General features: G+C 43.5%; 1 protein-coding gene across 1 annotated transcript; it reads left to right on the top strand.

Moving 5' to 3' along the window:
• The first annotated feature begins 1,376 nt into the window (after positions 1-1,376).
• On the top strand, positions 1,377-2,854 carry LOC130727315 (uncharacterized). The gene is made up of 3 exons (XM_057578421.1): positions 1,377-2,022; positions 2,215-2,618; positions 2,765-2,854. The coding sequence occupies exons 1-3, from the start codon at positions 1,377-1,379 to the stop codon at positions 2,852-2,854; spliced, it is 1,140 nt and encodes a 379-aa protein (XP_057434404.1).
• Positions 2,855-21,907: the final 19,053 nt, after the last annotated feature.

Below are 21,907 nucleotides of genomic sequence, written 5' to 3' on the forward strand. Positions count from 1 at the left end.
GAATGCTTTTCTGAATGGATACTTGAGTGAAGAAGTTTATGTTGAGCAACCTAAAGGGTTCATAGATCCACATCATCCAGATCATGTGTACAAACTAAGGAAGACATTGTATGGTTTAAAACAAGCACCTAGGGCCTGGTATGAGAGGCTTACTGAGTTTCTTGTTAGCAATGGCTACTGCAAGGGTGGAATTGACAAGACTTTGTTTGTGAAGAATGATAAAGGGAAGCTCATGATAGCACAAATCTATGTGGATGATATAATTTTTGGAGGAATTTTGAACACGATGGTGGAGAATTTCATCCAACAAATGAAATCTGAGTTTGAGATGAGCTTAGTTTGTGAGTTGAACTATTTTCTAGGACTGCAAGTCAAGAAAATGGAGGACTCCATGTTCATTTCACAAAGAAAGTATGCTAAAGGCTTAGTCAAGAAGTTTAGTTTAGAGAAGGCAGGTCACAAAAGAACTCCAGCTGCAACTCATATCAAATTGACCAAGGATGAGCAGGGAGAAGATGTTGATCAGAGTCTCTACAGAAGCATGCTAGGAAGCTTGTTGTATCTTACTGCTAGCAGACCAGATATCACCTTTGTTGTTGGTGTGTGTGCTAGGTATCAAGCTGCGGCTAATACAGGTCATCTAATGCAAGTGAAGACGATTATCAAGTACATCAATGCTAGTATTGACTATGGTATTCTCTACACTCATGATACAAACTCTTCTTAGGAGGATGTTTCTTCTTAGGAAAAATTTGATCTCATGGTTTAGCAAGAAATTGAGTTGTGCTTCATTACCAACAACTGAAGTTGAGTACACTACTGTTGGATGTAGTTGCACACAACTCATGTGGATGAAGCAGATGCTTAAGGAGTATGATGTTGAACAGGATGTCATGACATTGTATTGCGACAATCTCAGTGCAATTAATATCTCCAAGAAACCAATACAGCATAGCAGGACCAAGCACATTGACATAAGACATCACTTTATCTGGCATTTGGTGGAGGATAAAATTGTCACTTTGGAGCATGTTACTACTGAGAAGCAATTGACTGACATTTTTACAAAACCCCTTGATGCAAGTACTTTTTACAAATTACGAGTAAATCTTGGGATTTGCCTCTTTGAAGGTGCATAGAAATTAACGCTCCTAAAGGTGCTAACGGCTAGTTTTATCTTGATCATCATTAACTGCCGTTGTGACATCAGCAGAGAGAGGATTGCATCATTTCCCAACTGTCATATAACTACCTCCAACGGGCAAATTGTTTCATCTCAACCGCTTGTGATTCTTATTTCTACAACCCTCATCCTCATTCATTCTCAATTGTTCTTACATTCTCTATGTTCAATTTGTTTTTGTTCCCATCTCATCATGTCTCAAGCATCAGGAAAGAAGGATTTTGTCAAGGCCAAGATTGAAAGAACTTCACTTGGTGTGAAGTGCATGGGTCTAAAGAGCGGTTCTTCCAAATCAAAGAAAGATTTTGGAAAGAAGAAGACAAGAACTCCTGCAAGAAAGGTTTACAAGTCCAAGGTTCGCAATAAGGCTCTCTCGATTGTTCCTCCCTGTGAGGATGTTTCTGATGAAGAGGTGATTTGTGCAGAAAACTCTCCCACCGGCTCCAATCAAGATGATGTGCCCGATGTTGGGACGTCTATTCCTGAAGACATCCATGATCAAGAAATTCCTGAAAAGGAATCCTCTGCTCATGAAGATTCAGGATTACCCACTCAATCTCATGGTTCCTCCTTGCTTTCGAAGGAGGATGATCCAGTGCATGTGTCCACTACATACACCCAGTCCAAGGAGTCAAGCCAGGCTCCAATCTCTGTTCAGAACATCTCTGATGATGATTCTGATGATGTTCCTTTGGCTGGTTTTCTCCCAGATAGTGTTGCTTCCAGGATAAAGAGACAAAGAAGGGCATCTGGTGTTGAAGAATCTTCTGCCCCTCAGAAGAAGTCCAAATCCACTCTATCAACCTTCAAGTCTAAGCCAGTATATGTGAAGGGAAAAGGTAAGCAAAAGGATGTTAAAGCCAAGAGTGCCAAGAAAAAGAAGGTCCTTGTTGCTGCTGAGGAATATGGGTCAGATGTTTAGGAGGATTTCAAGGACATCTTACCTTCCGAGAAGAAGAAGTATGAAAGAAAACGCATTCCTCAGAATGTCCCTGCTGTTCCTATTGATAATGTGTCTTTCCATGCTGAAGAAAATGTTCAGAAGTGGAAGTTTGTATGTCAACGCAGAATTGCCAAGGAAAGGGAAGTTGGCTCTGATGTGCTTGAGTGGAAGGAAGTGGTGGCACTAATTGAGAAGGTTGGGCTAATGAAGACCATTCCTAAAGTTGGAAGGTGTTATGAAAGGCTGGTGAAGGAATTTCTGGTGAAACTTTCTGAGGAAGTGGGACTTCCGAAGAGTGTTGAGTTCAGAAAGGTTTATGTAAGGGCTAAGTGTGTTGAGTTCTCTCATGCTGTGATCAACAAAACACTTGGAAGAAGTGATGGTGAAGTTGTTGATGAGGAACTTTCCTTGGATGTGATTGCCAAGGAACTTACTGCTGGCCAAGTCAAGAAGTGGCCTATCAAGAAGTTGTTGTCCACTGGAAATCTGAGTGTGAAGTATGCAATCCTTAACAGGATTGGTTCTGTGAATTGGGTTCCTACCCAACATACTTTTGGAGTTTCTGCTACTCTTGCCAAGTTGATCTACAAATTGGCACTTCTACTGATTTGGACTTTGGTGCTTTTGTGTTTGAGCAGACCTTGAAACATGCTGACACTTGTGCTGTGAAGCTGCCATTCTCATTTCCATCTCTTCTTACAGAGATCATCCTTCAACAACATCCTTAGATTATAAGGGCTGATGAAGTAGCTATGCCCAAGGGTGTTCCAATTACATTGGATCATCGTTTGTTCCTGGAGTCGCATGTCCCAGAGATTGCTGTGCCATCTAGCAGGCCTTCTGCCCCTGCCCCTGTAAGTGAATCTGGCACCAAGGCCTTTATTGCTGAATTGCAGGAAGTATCTAAGGCTTTGCAGGAGACTATCAAGATCAGCACTGCTAGGAAGCTAAAGGTTGATGCTTTGCTCCTCAAGCTTGAAGAGGAAGAAGGTAAAGGGGGTGAGCCAAGTGTTGCTGCTACTGCTGCTCAGGATGCAAGCACTGAAGAAGAGGGAGGATCTGAAGAAAGTGAAGGAGAAACTGAAGAGGAATCCAGTTCTGAAGATTGATTGCAGTAGTTTGTGTTTTTGCAACTCTTTCTTTTGTATTTTGGTTGTAGTTTGTGCACCATTTGCCAAATTTGTGTTAAAAAGGGGAGTTGTATTGGGCTGAAGACTCTTGGTTGGCTCTGTTGCTGTGAAGACTATTTTTTTCTGTTGGTAGCTTTGGTGTGTAATAAGTTGAAGACAAGTTCAATACAAGGCAAGTAACTGGTTGTTTTAGCTATTGTATGGTCCACTTGATTAGCTTTTGTTCAAGTTGCTGCTGGTTTATTGGTTTGCACTTGTTGGATAGATAGTATGTTCTGCTACTATGTTCTTTGTTCCAACTATGCCTTATGAAGTATACTTGTTATTGGTTTGGGTGCATCATTTGAGGGGAAGTTCTGCTACTACGGGGGAGCTTTGCGTCTCTATTTTTACCCTCCCTGACTCTCAAGTAGTTTTAGACAAAATTTGACAAAGGGGGAGATTGTTGTTACTTTGTTGTCCTGCATTTTGTCAAAAACAACTGGTTGTCGAAGCCGATGTCGTGGCATCTGACTTTGTTTTGCTAGAACATCAGTCCTCTGCTTGGAACGTAAGTGTGGGCCCTTGAAGTTGTTATGCAGATATGTTTTTAAGTTACTTGGGATTCTTGTAACTGTTACAGAAGGGTTTTAAGTGTGGGTTGTTATTTGTTGAAACAATCTTTGATAAAAGATTTGTTTCTATCTTTACTTGTGCAAAACGCAACAAGATCTTTGGAGATTGCGTTTTGTTTGAATTGCTGTTGCAATCTGTTTCCTCAGCCCATGCAAACCCTAGTGCCTATGCTGCCGCTACTGAAGTATATAAAAGGACGAAGACCTAAAACATGAAGACCACCGAAGCTAATAGAGAGAGATCAAGTGTTTTAGGATTGTTCATTGTTCTTTGTCTTTGTTACTTGTGAACAAACTTAGCTCACTGATACAATAAAGCAAAATTGTGTTATGTGTTGTGTGATTCTGCAAACTCTGATTGTAGATTGTTTGTTACCAATCACTATGGCAGTGATTGAGAGAAAGTGAGAGGGGCTCTCATACTTAGGTTGAGATACTAAGTAGAAATACACTGGGTAGATTTGGAAGTGAACTATGAACTGTGCTGTTCATGAGTGTCTGTAATTCCTGAATCTTGAGATAGTGAATTTCCTTTTTTGGGTGCAAACCCTTCAGACGTAGGTGAAGTTTCACCGAACTGGATTAACAATTGTTGTGTCTTGTTTACTTGTGTTTTTAGTTTCTGTTGTTATTGTTAGTCAATTGTCGAACCTGTTGTCCCAGCATCGCGTAACACATCTGTTCTAAGGGAACTTGAATTTCAGTAACTGTTGTTTACCTTCGTTTGTAATTTTGACCGCCCTTTGGGGATAACTCTTAATGGAAAATAGTTGCTATTTCAACTTCATTTGTCTGACGTTCTTCTCGCTTTCTTGGCGCGTCAGATGTTGCTAGTTTGTATGTTATGAACTTAAATCTGAATTACGTTTTTAACGACAAGGAAAATGTGTAGGGTTTAACTAGGACTTTTGCTTTGTTTATTTGAACCAAGGCTTTGTTCACACGTTTTTCCCGTAAGAGCATGTGTGGCCCCGCCAACCCTACTCGGCGAGGACTTACGGTAGCTTGGGTACCAATGGTCATTTGGGTTGCCCGAGGCTTAGCCGAGTTAAGTATGCTCACCCTTATATGGGGAGACCTTTTGGATAAGAAGCTTATCCCACACGTCGCCAACGGGTTGTAGCGATTGCGCCGGACTTTCCGGAGCGATCCCCAGACATCAAGGGCGTGTTGGGATCGCCACCTTCAGGGAAGTTTTCCCACCGTGCAACCGCTACAATTCAGTTGTTTTGTAGGAGTATTGCTGAGAATATCCTTTTATATTTGATTGTAAAAATATTTTTACATTTTTTAACAGGCCAGTACAGTTGGCGGGAAGGAAGGTGAAAAGGGCGGAGCTACAGAGGGCAGGCAGGGAGATTGGTCTGGCTTAGGGTAACTGGAAGACGGAGGTAGAAGGGGATCAGTCACGGTGCCGTCAGGATAAGAGAAGGAATAATATGAAGTGCAAGAACCCAGCGGAGGCCGTGGGTATGAGGCCAACAAAGGCGAACCAACGCGTCGGGCGAGAGAACGAGCAAGGAAAGCCTCGTCGTCGAGCAGGGCGACGAGCTGAAGGATGGGGTGTTAGGTGTGGTGCTCTGATCAAGGGAACCGGCGACAGAACAAGGGCGCAGCGAGGAGACTGAAGAACTAGGATAAAAATAAAGATGCACTCTTTTTCTCCACCACATGAGTTTTTTAACGAGGCATCCCTCGAATGTAAAACCTTTTTACAAATCAAATATACAAGGATATTCTCAGCAATACTCCTAACCCTCAACTGAATTTAGAAGGCAGCCTGGTAGGAAAAATTCCCTGAAGGTGGCGATCCCAACACGACCTTGATGTCTGGGGATCGCTCCAGAAAGTTCGGCGCTGACCGTAGCCACCCGTTGGCGACGTGTGCGGATAAGATTCTTATCCCAAGAACCTCCTCGAAATATGGGCGAGTCAAGTCTCCCCGAAACGCGGGCGAGCATTTTTAACCAGGCCAAGCCTTTCGCAACCCACATGGCTATTGGGTCCCGAGCAACCATAAGTCCCCGCCTAATAAGGCTGGTGGGGCCACACCTGATCTTACGGGAAAAGCATGTGAACAAAGCCTCGGTCAAAGACTGAGCAAAAGTCCTAGTTATACACAACACACTCTCAAGGTTATTCACGCGAAACTCGGATTCAAGCACTTGAGACATAGGCCCAATGCGTGTCAAGCTACCGCGACTCATGACACATGCAAGACTGCAACTGGGCGAGAAAACCAAGCGTTATTGATGGCTGTCGCCACCAGCCCACTTGCGGACTCGGGAGACCGAAGAAACTTGCTAAGAGAACCAAAATTAGTCTTAGGCTCTAGTTATCAAGCCATGTTGGCAATTGTTTTAAGTTATTAGGCTCTGGCGTTAGTTAGTTTACTCATGATTGTCGCCTCAGGTTTCTTCTTAAAGACACACTCAGCTCTCATGCTTCGAGCTCGGTGTCTTGTGGACTGGGGGAGACCCTAAGGTCTGTAACACCCCGATTTCCGGATGTCACTTTAGTAACCAAAAATAAACTTTACACGGAAAACAAGTAATTTTTTTTTTCGTTTGATTCCTTTAAATAAAAGCGATAAAGAAATAAAGACAAAACCCAAAGACAAAACCCAACAACTAAACTAACCGATATACAATATATACATCTGTACAGCCTCAGCTGCACTCCCATGTCACGCGAACCCGCAGTGACTCCAAAGTAGTATGCCCGTAGGCAAATATGTACAAACCAGAACTGTAAGTAAGAGTATCAAAAGTACAGTCATCCGAGAGAAAGTCGGCACCCAAAAATGGCCTGAACAAAAGACCCCTATACTCCGACAGACTCTCTGTGATCCTCCTCAAAAGAACCACACAAAAAGCCACACATCGGAACCTACCCGATCCCAAAAAGTAAGACGATCAAAGCTCTACACAAAAAAATGTCGCTAGCCTAACCTACCCTCCCAGCTCAGCTCAGTACTCCTCCTCCTCCTCATCGCTGCTCGGCGAGTAGCTCTCCCCACTGCTCTCGGAGTCAGAGTCAGAATCCACCGTAATCATCTCGGTGTCCAGATCCATGACCTCCCTCCTAACTGTCCTGCGCACCGCCCTAGTCGAGTCGGTCTCCACATCCACCTCTCCTGTAAGAACATCCTCCTCCACCACCCTCATCAAGGGGTCCACACGGTAGCCGTGCGGTGAAGAGAAAGAAAAGAGACGTGAGGCAGATGGGACGACAGACTCCCTTCTCGGCCGCACAAGCCTAGAGGACGACGCCACGTCGGTAGGAGCAATGGTAGTAGCCGGAGGTGGCACAACAGGTGTAGCGGCAGCAGGCTCGATCTCCACTGGGTCCTCATCATCCGAAGGTGAAGTCGGAGGTGGTGCAGGTGGCCCTCGACCAGATCCTGGTCCACAGTGAACTGAGGGCGGCAAGTCAAAACTCAGCTCCATACGCCGTAGCACTCCTCTCGTCAAGCGTCCTCGCTCATCCGTCCGGTCCTCCATGACCCTTCCCCTGTACGTCGTTCGGTGACCAGCAACATCGATCACCCAAGCGGTGGGGCATCCCTATCCACCAACTCATATCTGATCCCCCCCGAGGGAGAGACCATCGAGAACCAGTCGGCCATCGACATCTGGCAGCAGACGACCGCCCAAACACAAACATGAAACCAAAGCCAAGGCGCTAGGGTCAACTCACGGAAATAAGTAGATATACACTCAACATGTGATATGGGGTATAAATATATGTTGATATACATATATATAAGCAATCCTAGCATGTTATTGGCTCTAACAATGCTTCAATAAATCAAACAGCATACAATTCCAGTCAGAATGAATGTATGCGTGAAATGCAATCATGATCCGGATTTGTGACGCGTTCCCGTTCGCCACAAGTGAAGCATTCCCGTTCTTCACTATGGATGAACCATTCCCGTTATTCATCCTGGATGAACCATTCCCATTATTCATCCTTGGTGAACCATTCCCGTATTTCACCGTATGATGAACCATTCCCGTTATTCATCTTATATGCATTGGTGAACCATTCCCGTTATTCACCATGAGATGCACAGGTGAACCATTCCCGTTATTCACCCGATTGATGCAATATGGTTAGCCAAACATCGAATCGTCCTCCCACACAAGTGTTTAGCTCAAACCCAAACTCAAAACAACCCAAGAGTTAGTGTCGGTCAAGTGTCGGTCAATACAACACAACTCCACCCACAAGAGTACACAAGGGTCTAGTGTCGGTCAATACAACACAGCCCAAGCAACAAGAGCGCTAAGTGTCGGTCAATACAACACAGCTCCAACAACAAGAGAACCCAAGGGATTAGTGTCGGTCAATACAACACAACCCCAACAAAAAGAGTACGTAAGGTACTCGGTGACTTTCAATCATCACCGTAGCTCACCTCAGTGGCTTTCCCCAATACCAAAACCCACAACAAAGGTCGACTTTTCCCCGTCTCTCGTAAATATTTTTCCCTTCAGTTTCCCTATGCTTAAACGTTAATAAAAATGATTTCAATTCACATTAATCAGGTTATGAGTTTATTTCTCAAAGTCTAAGTTTCCCAAGTCTTTAGTTTTTCAAAGCTCTATCATTCTAAGTTTTCAAAGATCAACCACCCAAAATACATTTCCCGGGGAAAGTCTAAGAATTCCAACGAATACCAACAAATGGTCAAGTCTCAAACCCCACATTTGGACTTGCCTAGGGTTGCTCATCCAACCCGAAACACCAACTTTAACCAATTCAGAGGTTCCCCACTACGAAATTGCGTCAAAACGCACAATCCATCAATATCACAACATCACAAGTTATGGAAAAGCATCATAACATCAACTCATCATCATAATCAACATCAGACAAAACATAAGTCGAATTTATCGACGCCTATCATGCAATCATAGCTAATATGTAAGTTGCCCTAACCTCGAGCTGATCCAAGTCTCGTAATCAAAGTTTTCTTCAAGCAAATGCTCTGAATATTCCAAAGTTCCGTCAACTGAACCTCGGAGAAAAACAAAGCAGAATCCAAACAATATCGATTAGTTCGATCACAATACAACTCATAAACGATAGACAAAGCATCAAAGCTTCAGAATACAACATTCGAATGCGAAAAGACAAGTTTTCGAAAACGAAAAACTCCCCCCCCACACTACATAGCTCACGGCCATAAGAGAAAAAGGGCTCCGGCTCTTTTTCTTCGATCAAATCAGTTTACAAGGTAGTTTTAGGGTAAAACTAAGGCAAAGAAACTGTCGGAACAATTTTCAGACAATCGGATCGAAATACGGCCGTTCAGGGGCATTTTGGTCCAAAATTATAGCTCAAAACCTCAAAGTTATCAGTTCGGAAAACAAATTCGACAGCAATGATCCTAACGACATCCGTGACAACAAATCCTAAAGGCACGAAGTCAGATTACGTCCTTTCGACAATAAAGTTTCGAAATGTGAGACAAAAAGGGTTTTGAATCAGTTTTTCAGATCCTTGACAACTGGATCGCAATCGGTGATTACTGACAGAGGTTTTAGACTCTTGGGAACGTAGGGAAGATAACCCAAGCAAGAAATCAGAGAAAACGGACAGTTTTACAAAAAGCTCAAAACTGTGAGCACAGAAACGACTTTAGAAACGTAGTAGAAACAGTAATCAGAGGTAAGAATCATGCTAGTTACCTCAGTACCTCGAAGTAGGGACGAACTGCACGAAGATCGGTCAAGTTTTCGCGAAAAATCTTCTCCCCCAAGCTCTCCTCAAACTCGCGGCTTTGGATGGATGGAAATGGAGAGATTTTTTATTTTTAAGCTATTTATAGGCAGGCGAAATCGCGGGAAAATGAAAATTTCGCGATTCCGATTTTTGCAGCACGTTCACCGAGGAATTCTAAGAGAGATTCTGGCGTCAGAATTCCAGAACTCAAAACAAATCTCAGACATTTGGGAAAAACGATATCTAAAATCCCAAAAGCGGTGTAAGTTAATCTGTCCCGAAAAACTACTTTTTGCTGTGATGGTCAGATGACAAAACTTCCTTCTGAAGAAAGATTGGAAATGTCGAAACAAATCTGGCAACACGGACGGAAACTTCGTTAGAAGTCCCGAATAGAAAAAGTCTTCATCCAGCGCTTGAATCTAGGGTTTTGAAGCAAAGAAATTAGCGTCGTCGGACTTCCGAAAAGTGAATACTATCGTGCGTACAGTCCAGAGTTCCGAAATGAAACGCTGGTCGAAGGAAAAATAAATAGAATCTTTAAATTTTCCAAGAGTTCAAAATCTCACTTAAAACGTTACTCTAAAGGCGAATTAGCCTATTCTAGACACGCTCACCATAAGGCAGGTGTGCAGACGACTCGCACTAATTCCTACTGCGACTACGCAACATTCCTCAAGCAATTCCTGAACTTTCTTCTTCATTAATCTTTCTCAAACATCAAACTCCTGTCACGCTTACACTGATTCTACGCGTGAGTCGGAAATTAACTTGCTCCGAAAATCCAGGTCTTACAATACTCCCCTCCAAAAAGAAAGTTTCGTCCTCGAAACTCAGAGTTCTGCAAAAAGTCCGGGGTACAGTTCCTTGATCTTGTCTTCAAATTCCCATGTAGCGTCCCCCGTATCATTATTCCATATCACCTTTACTAGCGTAATCTGCTTCCCTCTAAGCTGTTTCACTCTTCTATCCCCAATACTCACTGGCGGTGTCTCAAAAGTCAAATCATCCTTCAGTTCAACGTTGTCTGGCTCGATTACATGAGTCGGGTCTGGAATGTACTTCCTCAACTGCGACACATGAAATACATCATGAATGTTGGAAAGAAATGGTGGTAGTGCAATCTGATATGCAACTGGTCCAACACGTCGAGTGATTTGATAAGGCCCAATAAACTTTGGCGTGAGCTTCCTTGACTTAATAGCTTGTCCAACCCCCGTAGTCTGAGTAACTCGTAGAAACACATGGTCGCCCTCTTCAAACTCTAGAGTTCTGCGTCTCTGATCAGCATAACTCTTCTGTCTGCTCTGTGAAGCTCTCATCTTTTCTCTGATCTGCTTAACCTTCTCAGTCGTCTGTTGCAGCATTTCTGGCCCAATCAACAAACTCTCCCCATCTTGATACCAACACAACGGTGTCCTACACTTTCGACCATACAAAGCTTCATACGGTGTCATTCCAATGCTCGCATGAAAACTATTGTTGTAGGTGAATTCAATCAATGGCAGAAGATCATCCCAGCTTCCTCTGTTATCTAACGCACAAGCTCGTAGTAGATCCTCTAGCGACTGAATAGTTCTCTCTGTTTGCCCATCAGTTTGTGGATGATACGCCGAACTCAATCTCAGCTTGGTTCCTAACGCATCATGAAGAGCTCCCCAAAAGTGCGAAGTAAACTTTGGATCCCGATCAGACACAATACTCGTCGGAACTCCATGTAGTCTCACAATCTCCGCCACATAAATCTCAGCCAACTTCTCTACATTGTAGGTAGTCCTCACTGGTAGAAAATGCGCTGACTTGGTCAAACGATCTACAATCACCCAAATCGAATCGTTTCTCTTCTGTGTTCTTGGCAAAGACACCACAAAGTCCATGGATATACTATCCCATTTCCATTCTGGCACGTCTAAACTCTGTAGCATACCAGCAGGTCTTTGATGCTCTACCTTCGCCTTCTGACAAGTCAAACATGCAGCCACATACTCGGCCACTTGTTTCTTCATTCCTGGCCACCAGAAATTCAGTTTCAAATCTTGATACATCTTTGTCATTCCCGGATGAATGCTCCATTTGCTCTTGTGTCCTTCATCCATGATCAGTCTTCTCAATTCTGGATTGTTGGGTACACAAACTCTGTCCTTGCATCTTAAGATATCGTCAGTTCCGATCTTGAATTTTGAAGGTATGAAAAACGGTAGAAAGCGGGGGTTTGAATAACGTTTTCAGAACAAAACTTCCACCTTAAAGATTTTGACAAATCTTTCGAGAACTTAAGTGCTAAAGATAAGAGATAGAAAAGCACACAAGGATTTTATCCTGGTTCACTTGATAAATCACTCAAGCTACTCCAGTCCACCCGTTAAGGTGATTTCTTCCTTCTTAGAATGAAGGCAATCCACTAATCAGGTAAGAGTTACAACTGCACTTGAAACCTACAAGTGACTAACAATTACACTGACTTAGCTCACACTAAGATTCACTCTCTTAGTCTTCTCTAGGATCCGATCAACCTTGATCTCCTAAAGGAACTAAACAAACTGTTTATCAAAGAAATGTTTACAAGAGATTTGCTTCTAAAAAGCTAATAGTAAACTCAATGAATTTCAGATGAAAGAAAACTTAGAAGAATTTAAGATTGTCTTGCGCGTGTGAATGCTTCTTCTAGCCGCTTCTTTCAATCTTCAGCCTCTATATATACTCCAAGGATTAGGGTTGAGCGTTGCATGGGAAATGCTACCGTTGGAGGGCAGTTCTGGAAAATCCAGCTTCTGCTGTGGCTGAGAACGTTAGGTAGGTCGTCAGGAAGGTACACTTGCTTTTGTACTTGGATAGCGACTTGACCTTTTAACCTAGGAGACTTCTGATCAGGGGAATACTTCATATTGGAACTTGTGAAGCCGGTTGATCAGAGTCAGAGGGAAAGCACAGATCCTCTGACCATTGTATCTTCTGATTCTGAACTCAGAGGGAAGAACATGGCCTTCAGAGTTTCTTGCTTCTGGACTTCAGAGTTTCCACTATTCAGCTTCTGGATCTTCAGAGTCTTCTACACCATCAGAACATCTGAACCTTCAGTGTTTCTTGGTTATCAGAACTTCTGGATCTTCAGAGCTTCTAGCGACTGAGTCCACATCAGAGTTTGTATAGCTTCAGAACTTCTGAAGCTTTTCCACTGTTCATACTGAACATGGTGAATGCGAAAGCGTTGCTTGGGTTACCCTTTATACACAGTGCTTCTGATTTGTGTGAGATTGAGTTGAGGTCAGAGCCTGTAAATAGCACACTCAGAAAAACACGTTAGAGTACCACAATTGTTCATATCAAAAGGTTAACTTGTAATCATCAAAACATAGAGTTGTACTACTAGATCAAAACTTGATCTTACAATCTCCCCCTTTTTGATGATGACAAAACTAAAATTTTTGATGAACAATTCTTAAACATTAAACTGAATTCACTCAGAGTTTAGAGATATAGAATAAGACTTATCCTGATGTGAATAGTTTATCTTGCTCATTCTGAATTCAAGTCACTGCTTGATTCTGAGCTTAGCTCCCCCTGAATCTAATACTTGATGAAAACGTTAGTAAAGTCTAGATTCTGAGCTAAATGATGTAAGAGTTCAGAGTGAAAAACTTATGACATAGATGAAAAACGAATAATCAGAGCGCATAAGTGATCAGAGTCATGGACAAGGTATCAGAGTCTTGGGTATCAGAGTCAACTTAGAATCACTTCAGAAGAAGTGAAATGTATTCCTTGTATTTGCCCAGTGACACATCTATGGTCATGAAGGTGGAACTCTTAAATTCTCCAAAAGAAAAATAAATCACACTAACACATCTTACACATCAAAAACTGGGTTTACTCCCCCTTTTTGTCATAAGCAAAAAGCCTGGGGTGTGAAAAACTTAGCTTGAAGTACAAGGTACTCCCCCTTAGAGAAGGTCTAAGTTTAAAAGAAAATGAAAACGATGTAAGAATCAGAGTTAGGCGAAAATAAATAGAAGAGTTAATGCAAGGGATGAACGTTTACCACCGGTCAAGTGAGTAAATAGAAGGGTCAGTTACCAAGAACTTAACCTCGAGAAACTGTAGGAGCATTAACTTGCAGAGAGAAAGTGAAGCCTATAAAAAGCGTTGGAGAGAAAGGTAAGCTTCATACCTCGAATAATTTTCAGTAAAAAAAAATGGCATCATACAACGTAGCACTAGAAGAGCTGAGGAAGAAGGCCTTTGAAGAGGACTTGTTCCTGAACATCAGGCATCCAGAGGGTGCAACGACCATCTCGGAGCTAACACGGACACTGCTGGAAGAGGACCTGCGTCTAGAGTTGGAGAGAGACCTGAAGGAATTTCTTGCCTTCGTGGAGGAGGTGCAAGAACTCAGCCGGCTTGAACTCAAGCTGCTGGAAGAGAAGGAGTGTTTGGAAGAGAAGCTCAAGACTTCAGAAGAGATTCTGGAGAGGGATGAGCTAAAGAACAGGCTCAGCAACATCCAGCATGTACTGGATCGTCTGGAGAAGGATAGGTCAGAGCAGCGCCAGGAGTGTAGAAGAATGAGGAGAGATCCTCCATTCTAGACTTTTTAGAGAAGTGATGTATGATGTAAACACAAAAAGATTATGAATAAAACGAGATTTTTGCAAACATATGTGACACAAATATATATAAGGATATGCATATATAATCACAAACGAATAGAATAGAATAAGTAAATAAAAGGAAACAGAGTTTGAATAAAATAACGTTAAATAAAAAGAAGGAAAAAGAAGAGATCCTAAACTAAGGTTTGTCAGTGCGTCGCAGAAGTTCCATCATCATTTGCTTCATCTCAATCAGCATGGATTCATGAGTGTCAAGACGTTGTTCCATGATGTCGAGTCTGGATGAGCTTGTCTGAGTAGAGCTGGAAGGAACATTCTGAGCAGCTTGAGGATCTGGAATGGAAGCAGAAGCAGCAGGAGTAAATACAACTGGTGCAAGTCGCTCTGCCTCAGCCTCAGCTTCAAGACGCTCTGCCTCAAGTCTGGCTTGTTCAGCTTGAGCTGCTGCTTGACGTGCAGCTTCTTCTGCCTGTTCTTTCTTTCTCTTGGCTTCTTCAATTGCTTCAAGAAGCTTATTTCTCTGTTCTAGTTCGTGAAGAGCCACCCTTCTAGCAAACCGTTGCTTTGCAGCCTCAATGCTCTGACTGCCCTCTGCATGCAGGAGCTGCATCATAATCGGAACTTGAGCCACTAGCCAAGTGCTCAGATTGTTCCACTCATCAGCCACATTTTCAGCATTCTCACTAAGATCAGTCTGACCGTGCACATTGCGGAGCCTCAAAGAGGCTTCATGATAGAAAATATTGATGCACTCAGAGAGAGATGTGGGTTGAAGGTGAGTATAGGGAATTATGGAGAGGTTGGGTTCAGGAGAGGCTGGGTGATTGCTGCTATGGGCTTCAGAGGCACCTTGTGGAGAACCAATGTTAATCATGGGAGCATTGGGTTCAGAGGTTCCAAGGTGAGGGTCTGAAGTTTCAACCAGAGGGTGAGGTGATCTAACCGAGGATTGGTTAGACACTGATTGTGCAGGTTCAGGGTCTGGTTGAATAGGCTCATGTTGGTCAGGGACAGGGTGAGCTTGTTGAACTAAGGGGTCTGCCTCTTGGATAGGATTGGCCAAGATAGGTTCATCTGGGTCAACTAGACGTTCAGGTCTAGGGCCAGGATATCTCCTAGGGCTTGGACAGGTAAGGTAATACTCTTCCAAGGCAGATACCTTTTCTTTTCTAACCTCCATGAATTTTCTAATCGATTCAGAGGTATTGGAGGGAGGAGAGTCAATAACATTGATTGGGAAGGATACAGGTGTGAAGGCTGTTGAAGAGTCTGTATCCGTGGTTCTGGCAGCAGGACGTGCTGATGCTCTGGGAACAGAGTGATCAGACGTTCTCGGTTGTGGTTCTGTTTGGTTGGGCTCAGGTTGGTCTTGGACGATTGGTTCAGAAGATAATGGGTCGTATGGAATGGTAAGGAGAGAGGTTGGATCTTCTGACCTAGAGGTTGGGTTCTTAAGCAAATTCCAGAGTGGTGCTTCAGTAGGAGAAGGTTGAAAGAAGGAGGATCTTGGGGAATGTGGTGGAGAGGTGGTTTGTGCGGCTGGTTGGGATTCAGGAATAGGAGTGAGGGGATTTGAGGAGTGTTGAAGCAAGGCAGAAATAGGAAGTGCATCAAATAAATTCAAATCATCATCAGAAGCAAGTGCAGGCTTACTTGAATGTGCTGATGATCGAGTCACTCTGGCAGGAGGTTCAGTCCTTCTGACCACTGTAGCAGCTGGTTCCACCCGAGTAGGCTTCACCACGATTCTGACCTTCTTCTGCTTCTTCTTTGGAGGACCATCCTCACTATCACTATCATCACCATCATCAGGCTTTCTCTTTGTCTTCTTGACCATAGGGACATCAGATTCTTCAGAGGATTCTTCCAGAACCATCTTCCTCTGAGCTTTCTTCTTTGGAGGAGAAGGAAACTCTGGAGCTGGCGGTAGTCTGCTGACGAAATCATCAAGGTCAATTTCGAAACCTTGAGCCCTGAGGTCTTCAACATAGCATCTGATGGCGTCAGGATTGTCCGCTTGTGTCCACAGAGGGTAGTCATTCAGAGGCATTCTTCTTCCTCTGATTTCAGTAGATGTGTCTTCATGAGCAGGAGCAATCTTCTTCTGGACCAAACCCATCTTCTTCAGGGAGTTTGCAGTGAAGACATCACTGACAATTGTGCTCAAATCCTCTGTGCAACCAGCATTGATCAAATCTTGCACCAAGTTGCTTTCAATTAGAAAGTCTGAGAGCAGCCTCCCAAAAGGGATATATTTGATTGCAGACTTGATGGAGGCGGTGGTGCGAGACTTCCGGATGCATTCCTTCAAGTAAGAGAACAGGAAGTAGGGAAGGCAGATCTTCTCCTGATTTTGGATGAAGAACAACATCGCCTTCTGGTTGAAGTTGATGTAGTCTGGGGAACTGCCCTTTGGTCTCTGGTTTATGCAATTGAGCAGAATCTTGTGCCAGATCCTGAGTTTGGGGTGAAGATCCATCACCTTGTAACTCGTCTTGCCCGGTTTGAAGGTGGTGTACAGAGCCTGGTTGACTATGTCCTTGGTGCTGGGTTTCAGCTTCGATTCCGTCAGTTGGAACCGATACCCATAAGCAGTTTCTGCACCTAGCAGATTCACGAATGACTTCTCAGTGATGATGATCTTCCTTCCAAGAATGTGAGAGACCACCTGAGTATCATCGCAGTCGGCGTGCTTCCAGAATTCCTTTACCAATTTCTCATACACCGGTCCTCAAAGTCGGTTGAAATAATTTCCCCAACCTTGAGCTTGGACTTCAGGACGAAGATCAAACCCATTTGCAGCCAAGTTGTCGAGGTTGAATCTCCATTCTGCCAGGACTTGGAGTTCCTCAGGAGGATAAACACAGTGAACGGCACAGCCCCGTTCTGCAATTGGAACAAACTGCTCTTGAGCTTGAACTTGTTCTTGTGCCGGGTTCTCAGAGCCCCTTTGACCCGTTGCCAAACCAACTACCATGTGAGGGAACTGAGGTGCATCTGCAGTAGATCTTCTGGTTTGTCTCACCATTTTGAAGAGGTTGAAGGTTTGAGGTAGAAGATGAAGGTTGAAAGATGAAGAGAGATCGAGAGAGAAATCGAGAAGAGCGGTTTTGAAAAAAAGAGAGTGCGAGAGTGAAAACCGGAAGTGAACGAAAACGTGTGTGTATAGTGGGTTTTATCAAATAACCGTTGTTGATTCAAAAAGCACTTTAAGATCAACGGTTGAAAATTAAAGATAGATAGTAACAGTAAAATACACAATCACACACAGGAGATAAGCATATCTACACGCAATCATAACAGATTGTCACACGGGCACAAGGAACTATGCATCAGAAATTCTGACGCACGTGTTGTTGTCTCAAGAAGCTTATTTCTCTGTTCTAGTTCGTGAAGAGCCACCCTTCTAGCAAACCGTTGCTTTGCAGCCTCAATGCTCTGACTGCCCTCTGCATGCAGGAGCTGCATCATAATCGGAACTTGAGCCACTAGCCAAGTGCTCAGATTGTTCCACTCATCAGCCACATTTTCAGCATTCTCACTAAGATCAGTCTGACCGTGCACATTGCGGAGCCTCAAAGAGGCTTCATGATAGAAAATATTGATGCACTCAGAGAGAGATGTGGGTTGAAGGTGAGTATAGGGAATTATGGAGAGGTTGGGTTCAGGAGAGGCTGGGTGATTGCTGCTATGGGCTTCAGAGGCACCTTGTGGAGAACCAATGTTAATCATGGGAGCATTGGGTTCAGAGGTTCCAAGGTGAGGGTCTGAAGTTTCAACCAGAGGGTGAGGTGATCTAACCGAGGATTGGTTAGACACTGATTGTGCAGGTTCAGGGTCTGGTTGAATAGGCTCATGTTGGTCAGGGACAGGGTGAGCTTGTTGAACTAAGGGGTCTGCCTCTTGGATAGGATTGGCCAAGATAGGTTCATCTGGGTCAACTAGACGTTCAGGTCTAGGGCCAGGATATCTCCTAGGGCTTGGACAGGTAAGGTAATACTCTTCCAAGGCAGATACCTTTTCTTTTCTAACCTCCATGAATTTTCTAATCGATTCAGAGGTATTGGAGGGAGGAGAGTCAATAACATTGATTGGGAAGGATACAGGTGTGAAGGCTGTTGAAGAGTCTGTATCCGTGGTTCTGGCAGCAGGACGTGCTGATGCTCTGGGAACAGAGTGATCAGACGTTCTCGGTTGTGGTTCTGTTTGGTTGGGCTCAGGTTGGTCTTGGACGATTGGTTCAGAAGATAATGGGTCGTATGGAATGGTAAGGAGAGAGGTTGGATCTTCTGACCTAGAGGTTGGGTTCTTAAGCAAATTCCAGAGTGGTGCTTCAGTAGGAGAAGGTTGAAAGAAGGAGGATCTTGGGGAATGTGGTGGAGAGGTGGTTTGTGCGGCTGGTTGGGATTCAGGAATAGGAGTGAGGGGATTTGAGGAGTGTTGAAGCAAGGCAGAAATAGGAAGTGCATCAAATAAATTCAAATCATCATCAGAAGCAAGTGCAGGCTTACTTGAATGTGCTGATGATCGAGTCACTCTGGCAGGAGGTTCAGTCCTTCTGACCACTGTAGCAGCTGGTTCCACCCGAGTAGGCTTCACCACGATTCTGACCTTCTTCTGCTTCTTCTTTGGAGGACCATCCTCACTATCACTATCATCACCATCATCAGGCTTTCTCTTTGTCTTCTTGACCATAGGGACATCAGATTCTTCAGAGGATTCTTCCAGAACCATCTTCCTCTGAGCTTTCTTCTTTGGAGGAGAAGGAAACTCTGGAGCTGGCGGTAGTCTGCTGACGAAATCATCAAGGTCAATTTCGAAACCTTGAGCCCTGAGGTCTTCAACATAGCATCTGATGGCGTCAGGATTGTCCGCTTGTGTCCACAGAGGGTAGTCATTCAGAGGCATTCTTCTTCCTCTGATTTCAGTAGATGTGTCTTCATGAGCAGGAGCAATCTTCTTCTGGACCAAACCCATCTTCTTCAGGGAGTTTGCAGTGAAGACATCACTGACAATTGTGCTCAAATCCTCTGTGCAACCAGCATTGATCAAATCTTGCACCAAGTTGCTTTCAATTAGAAAGTCTGAGAGCAGCCTCCCAAAAGGGATATATTTGATTGCAGACTTGATGGAGGCGGTGGTGCGAGACTTCCGGATGCATTCCTTCAAGTAAGAGAACAGGAAGTAGGGAAGGCAGATCTTCTCCTGATTTTGGATGAAGAACAACATCGCCTTCTGGTTGAAGTTGATGTAGTCTGGGGAACTGCCCTTTGGTCTCTGGTTTATGCAATTGAGCAGAATCTTGTGCCAGATCCTGAGTTTGGGGTGAAGATCCATCACCTTGTAACTCGTCTTGCCCGGTTTGAAGGTGGTGTACAGAGCCTGGTTGACTATGTCCTTGGTGCTGGGTTTCAGCTTCGATTCCGTCAGTTGGAACCGATACCCATAAGCAGTTTCTGCACCTAGCAGATTCACGAATGACTTCTCAGTGATGATGATCTTCCTTCCAAGAATGTGAGAGACCACCTGAGTATCATCGCAGTCGGCGTGCTTCCAGAATTCCTTTACCAATTTCTCATACACCGGTCCTCAAAGTCGGTTGAAATAATTTCCCCAACCTTGAGCTTGGACTTCAGGACGAAGATCAAACCCATTTGCAGCCAAGTTGTCGAGGTTGAATCTCCATTCTGCCAGGACTTGGAGTTCCTCAGGAGGATAAACACAGTGAACGGCACAGCCCCATTCTGCAATTGGAACAAACTGCTCTTGAGCTTGAACTTGTTCTTGTGCCGGGTTCTCAGAGCCCCTTTGACCCGTTGCCAAACCAACTACCATGTGAGGGAACTGAGGTGCATCTGCAGTAGATCTTCTGGTTTGTCTCACCATTTTGAAGAGGTTGAAGGTTTGAGGTAGAAGATGAAGGTTGAAAGATGAAGAGAGATCGAGAGAGAAATCGAGAAGAGCGGTTTTGAAAAAAAGAGAGTGCGAGAGTGAAAACCGGAAGTGAACGAAAACGTGTGTGTATAGTGGGTTTTATCAAATAACCGTTGTTGATTCAAAAAGCACTTTAAGATCAACGGTTGAAAATTAAAGATAGATAGTAACAGTAAAATACACAATCACACACAGGAGATAAGCATATCTACACGCAATCATAACAGATTGTCACACGGGCACAAGGAACTATGCATCAGAAATTCTGACGCACGTGTTGTTGTCTCAGCTTCAGAGTCAGTACCAGTGGGCACACACACTCTGATTGAGTTACCTTCTGGACTAGACATCTTCTGATCAAGAAGTATCATAGTCAGAGGTTCTGATCCATCTTCACTCTGGACAAAAGTCCATGTTTAGATTTTTCAGAATAAAATTAAATCTATCCTCTGCTAAGGGCTTTGTAAAGATATCTGCCCATTGATGGTCAGTATCAACAAACTTCAGAAGAAGTACGCCCTTCTGCACATAATCTCTAATAAAGTGATACTTTACCTCAATGTGCTTTGCCCTTGAATGTAGGATAGGATTCTTACTCAATGAGATTGCAGCAGTGTTATCACAATAGATTGGGATATTGCTCTCAAGGATCTGATAATCCTCCAGTAGATGTTTCATCCAGAGCATCTGAGTGCTGCATATTGCTGCTGAGATATATTCTGCCTCTGCAGTTGATAGTGCAATGGTTGATTGCCTCTTGCTTGCCCATGAGACTAGATTGCTTCCCAGAAATTGACAATTTCCGGAAGTACTTTTTCTCTCTGTTCTATCTCCAGCATAATCAGCATCACAATAACCTGAAAGCTTATACTCTGATGTTTTCTTATACATCAAGCCAAGGTTAGTGGTGTCTTTCAGATACCTTAGGATCCTCTTAACAGCAGTTAAGTGGGTTTCCCTTGGATCTGATTGGAAACGAGCACATAAGTGAACACTAAATAATATGTCTGGCCTAGATGCAGTTAAGTATAGAAGTGAACCTATCATGCCACGATAGAGCTTCTGACATACTTTACCACTTTTATCTTCTTTCTCCAGAATGCATGTAGGATGCATTGGAGTCTTGGCCACTGTAGATTCCAGCATATTGAACTTTTTCAGAAGTTCTTTAGTGTACTTGCTCTGATGGATATATGTTCCTTCTGGTGTTTGATCAACTTGTATTCCCAGAAAGTACTTTAATTCTCCCATCATACTCATCTCAAATTCAGCCTGCATCATCACAGAAAATTCTTTGCATAGAGATTGATTAGCAGAACCAAATATAATATCATCAACATAAATTTGCACAATTAAGATATCATCTTTATAAGTCTTGCAAAAAAGAGCTGTATCTACTTTACCCCTTACAAACTCATTCTCCAGAAGGAATGAGCTAAGTCTCTCATACCATGCTCTGGGAGCTTGCTTCAGACCGTAGAGTGATTTCTTCAATTTGAACACATGGTCTGGTTTCTTCTCATCTTCAAAACCTGGGGGTTGATGAACATAGACTTCCTCTGAGATATAACCATTTAGGAAGGCACTCTTTACGTCCATCTGATGTAGAACTATGTTGTGATTTACTGAGAAAGAGATCAACAGTCTGATTGCTTCCAGTCTTGCTACTGGAGCAAATGTTTCAGTGTAGTCTATTCCTTCCTGCTGGCTGTAGCCTTGAGCAACTAGCCTTGCCTTGTTTCTGACTACATCTCCTTTCT

Source organism: Lotus japonicus, unplaced genomic scaffold (assembly GCF_012489685.1).
Source record: "Lotus japonicus ecotype B-129 unplaced genomic scaffold, LjGifu_v1.2 AP026983.1".
Lineage (NCBI taxonomy): Eukaryota > Viridiplantae > Streptophyta > Magnoliopsida > Fabales > Fabaceae > Lotus > Lotus japonicus.

Bases quoted from the DNA above. Each gene is read 5' to 3' on its own strand.
- LOC130727315 (XM_057578421.1), top strand. From the start codon at position 1,377: ATGTCTCAAGCATCAGGAAAGAAGGATTTTGTCAAGGCCAAGATTGAA. The intron at 2,023-2,214 runs GTAAGCAAAAGG...TCCATGCTGAAG, and splicing joins AGTATATGTGAAGGGAAAAG to AAAATGTTCAGAAGTGGAAG. The intron at 2,619-2,764 runs GTGAAGTATGCA...GTGTTTGAGCAG, and splicing joins TGTCCACTGGAAATCTGAGT to ACCTTGAAACATGCTGACAC.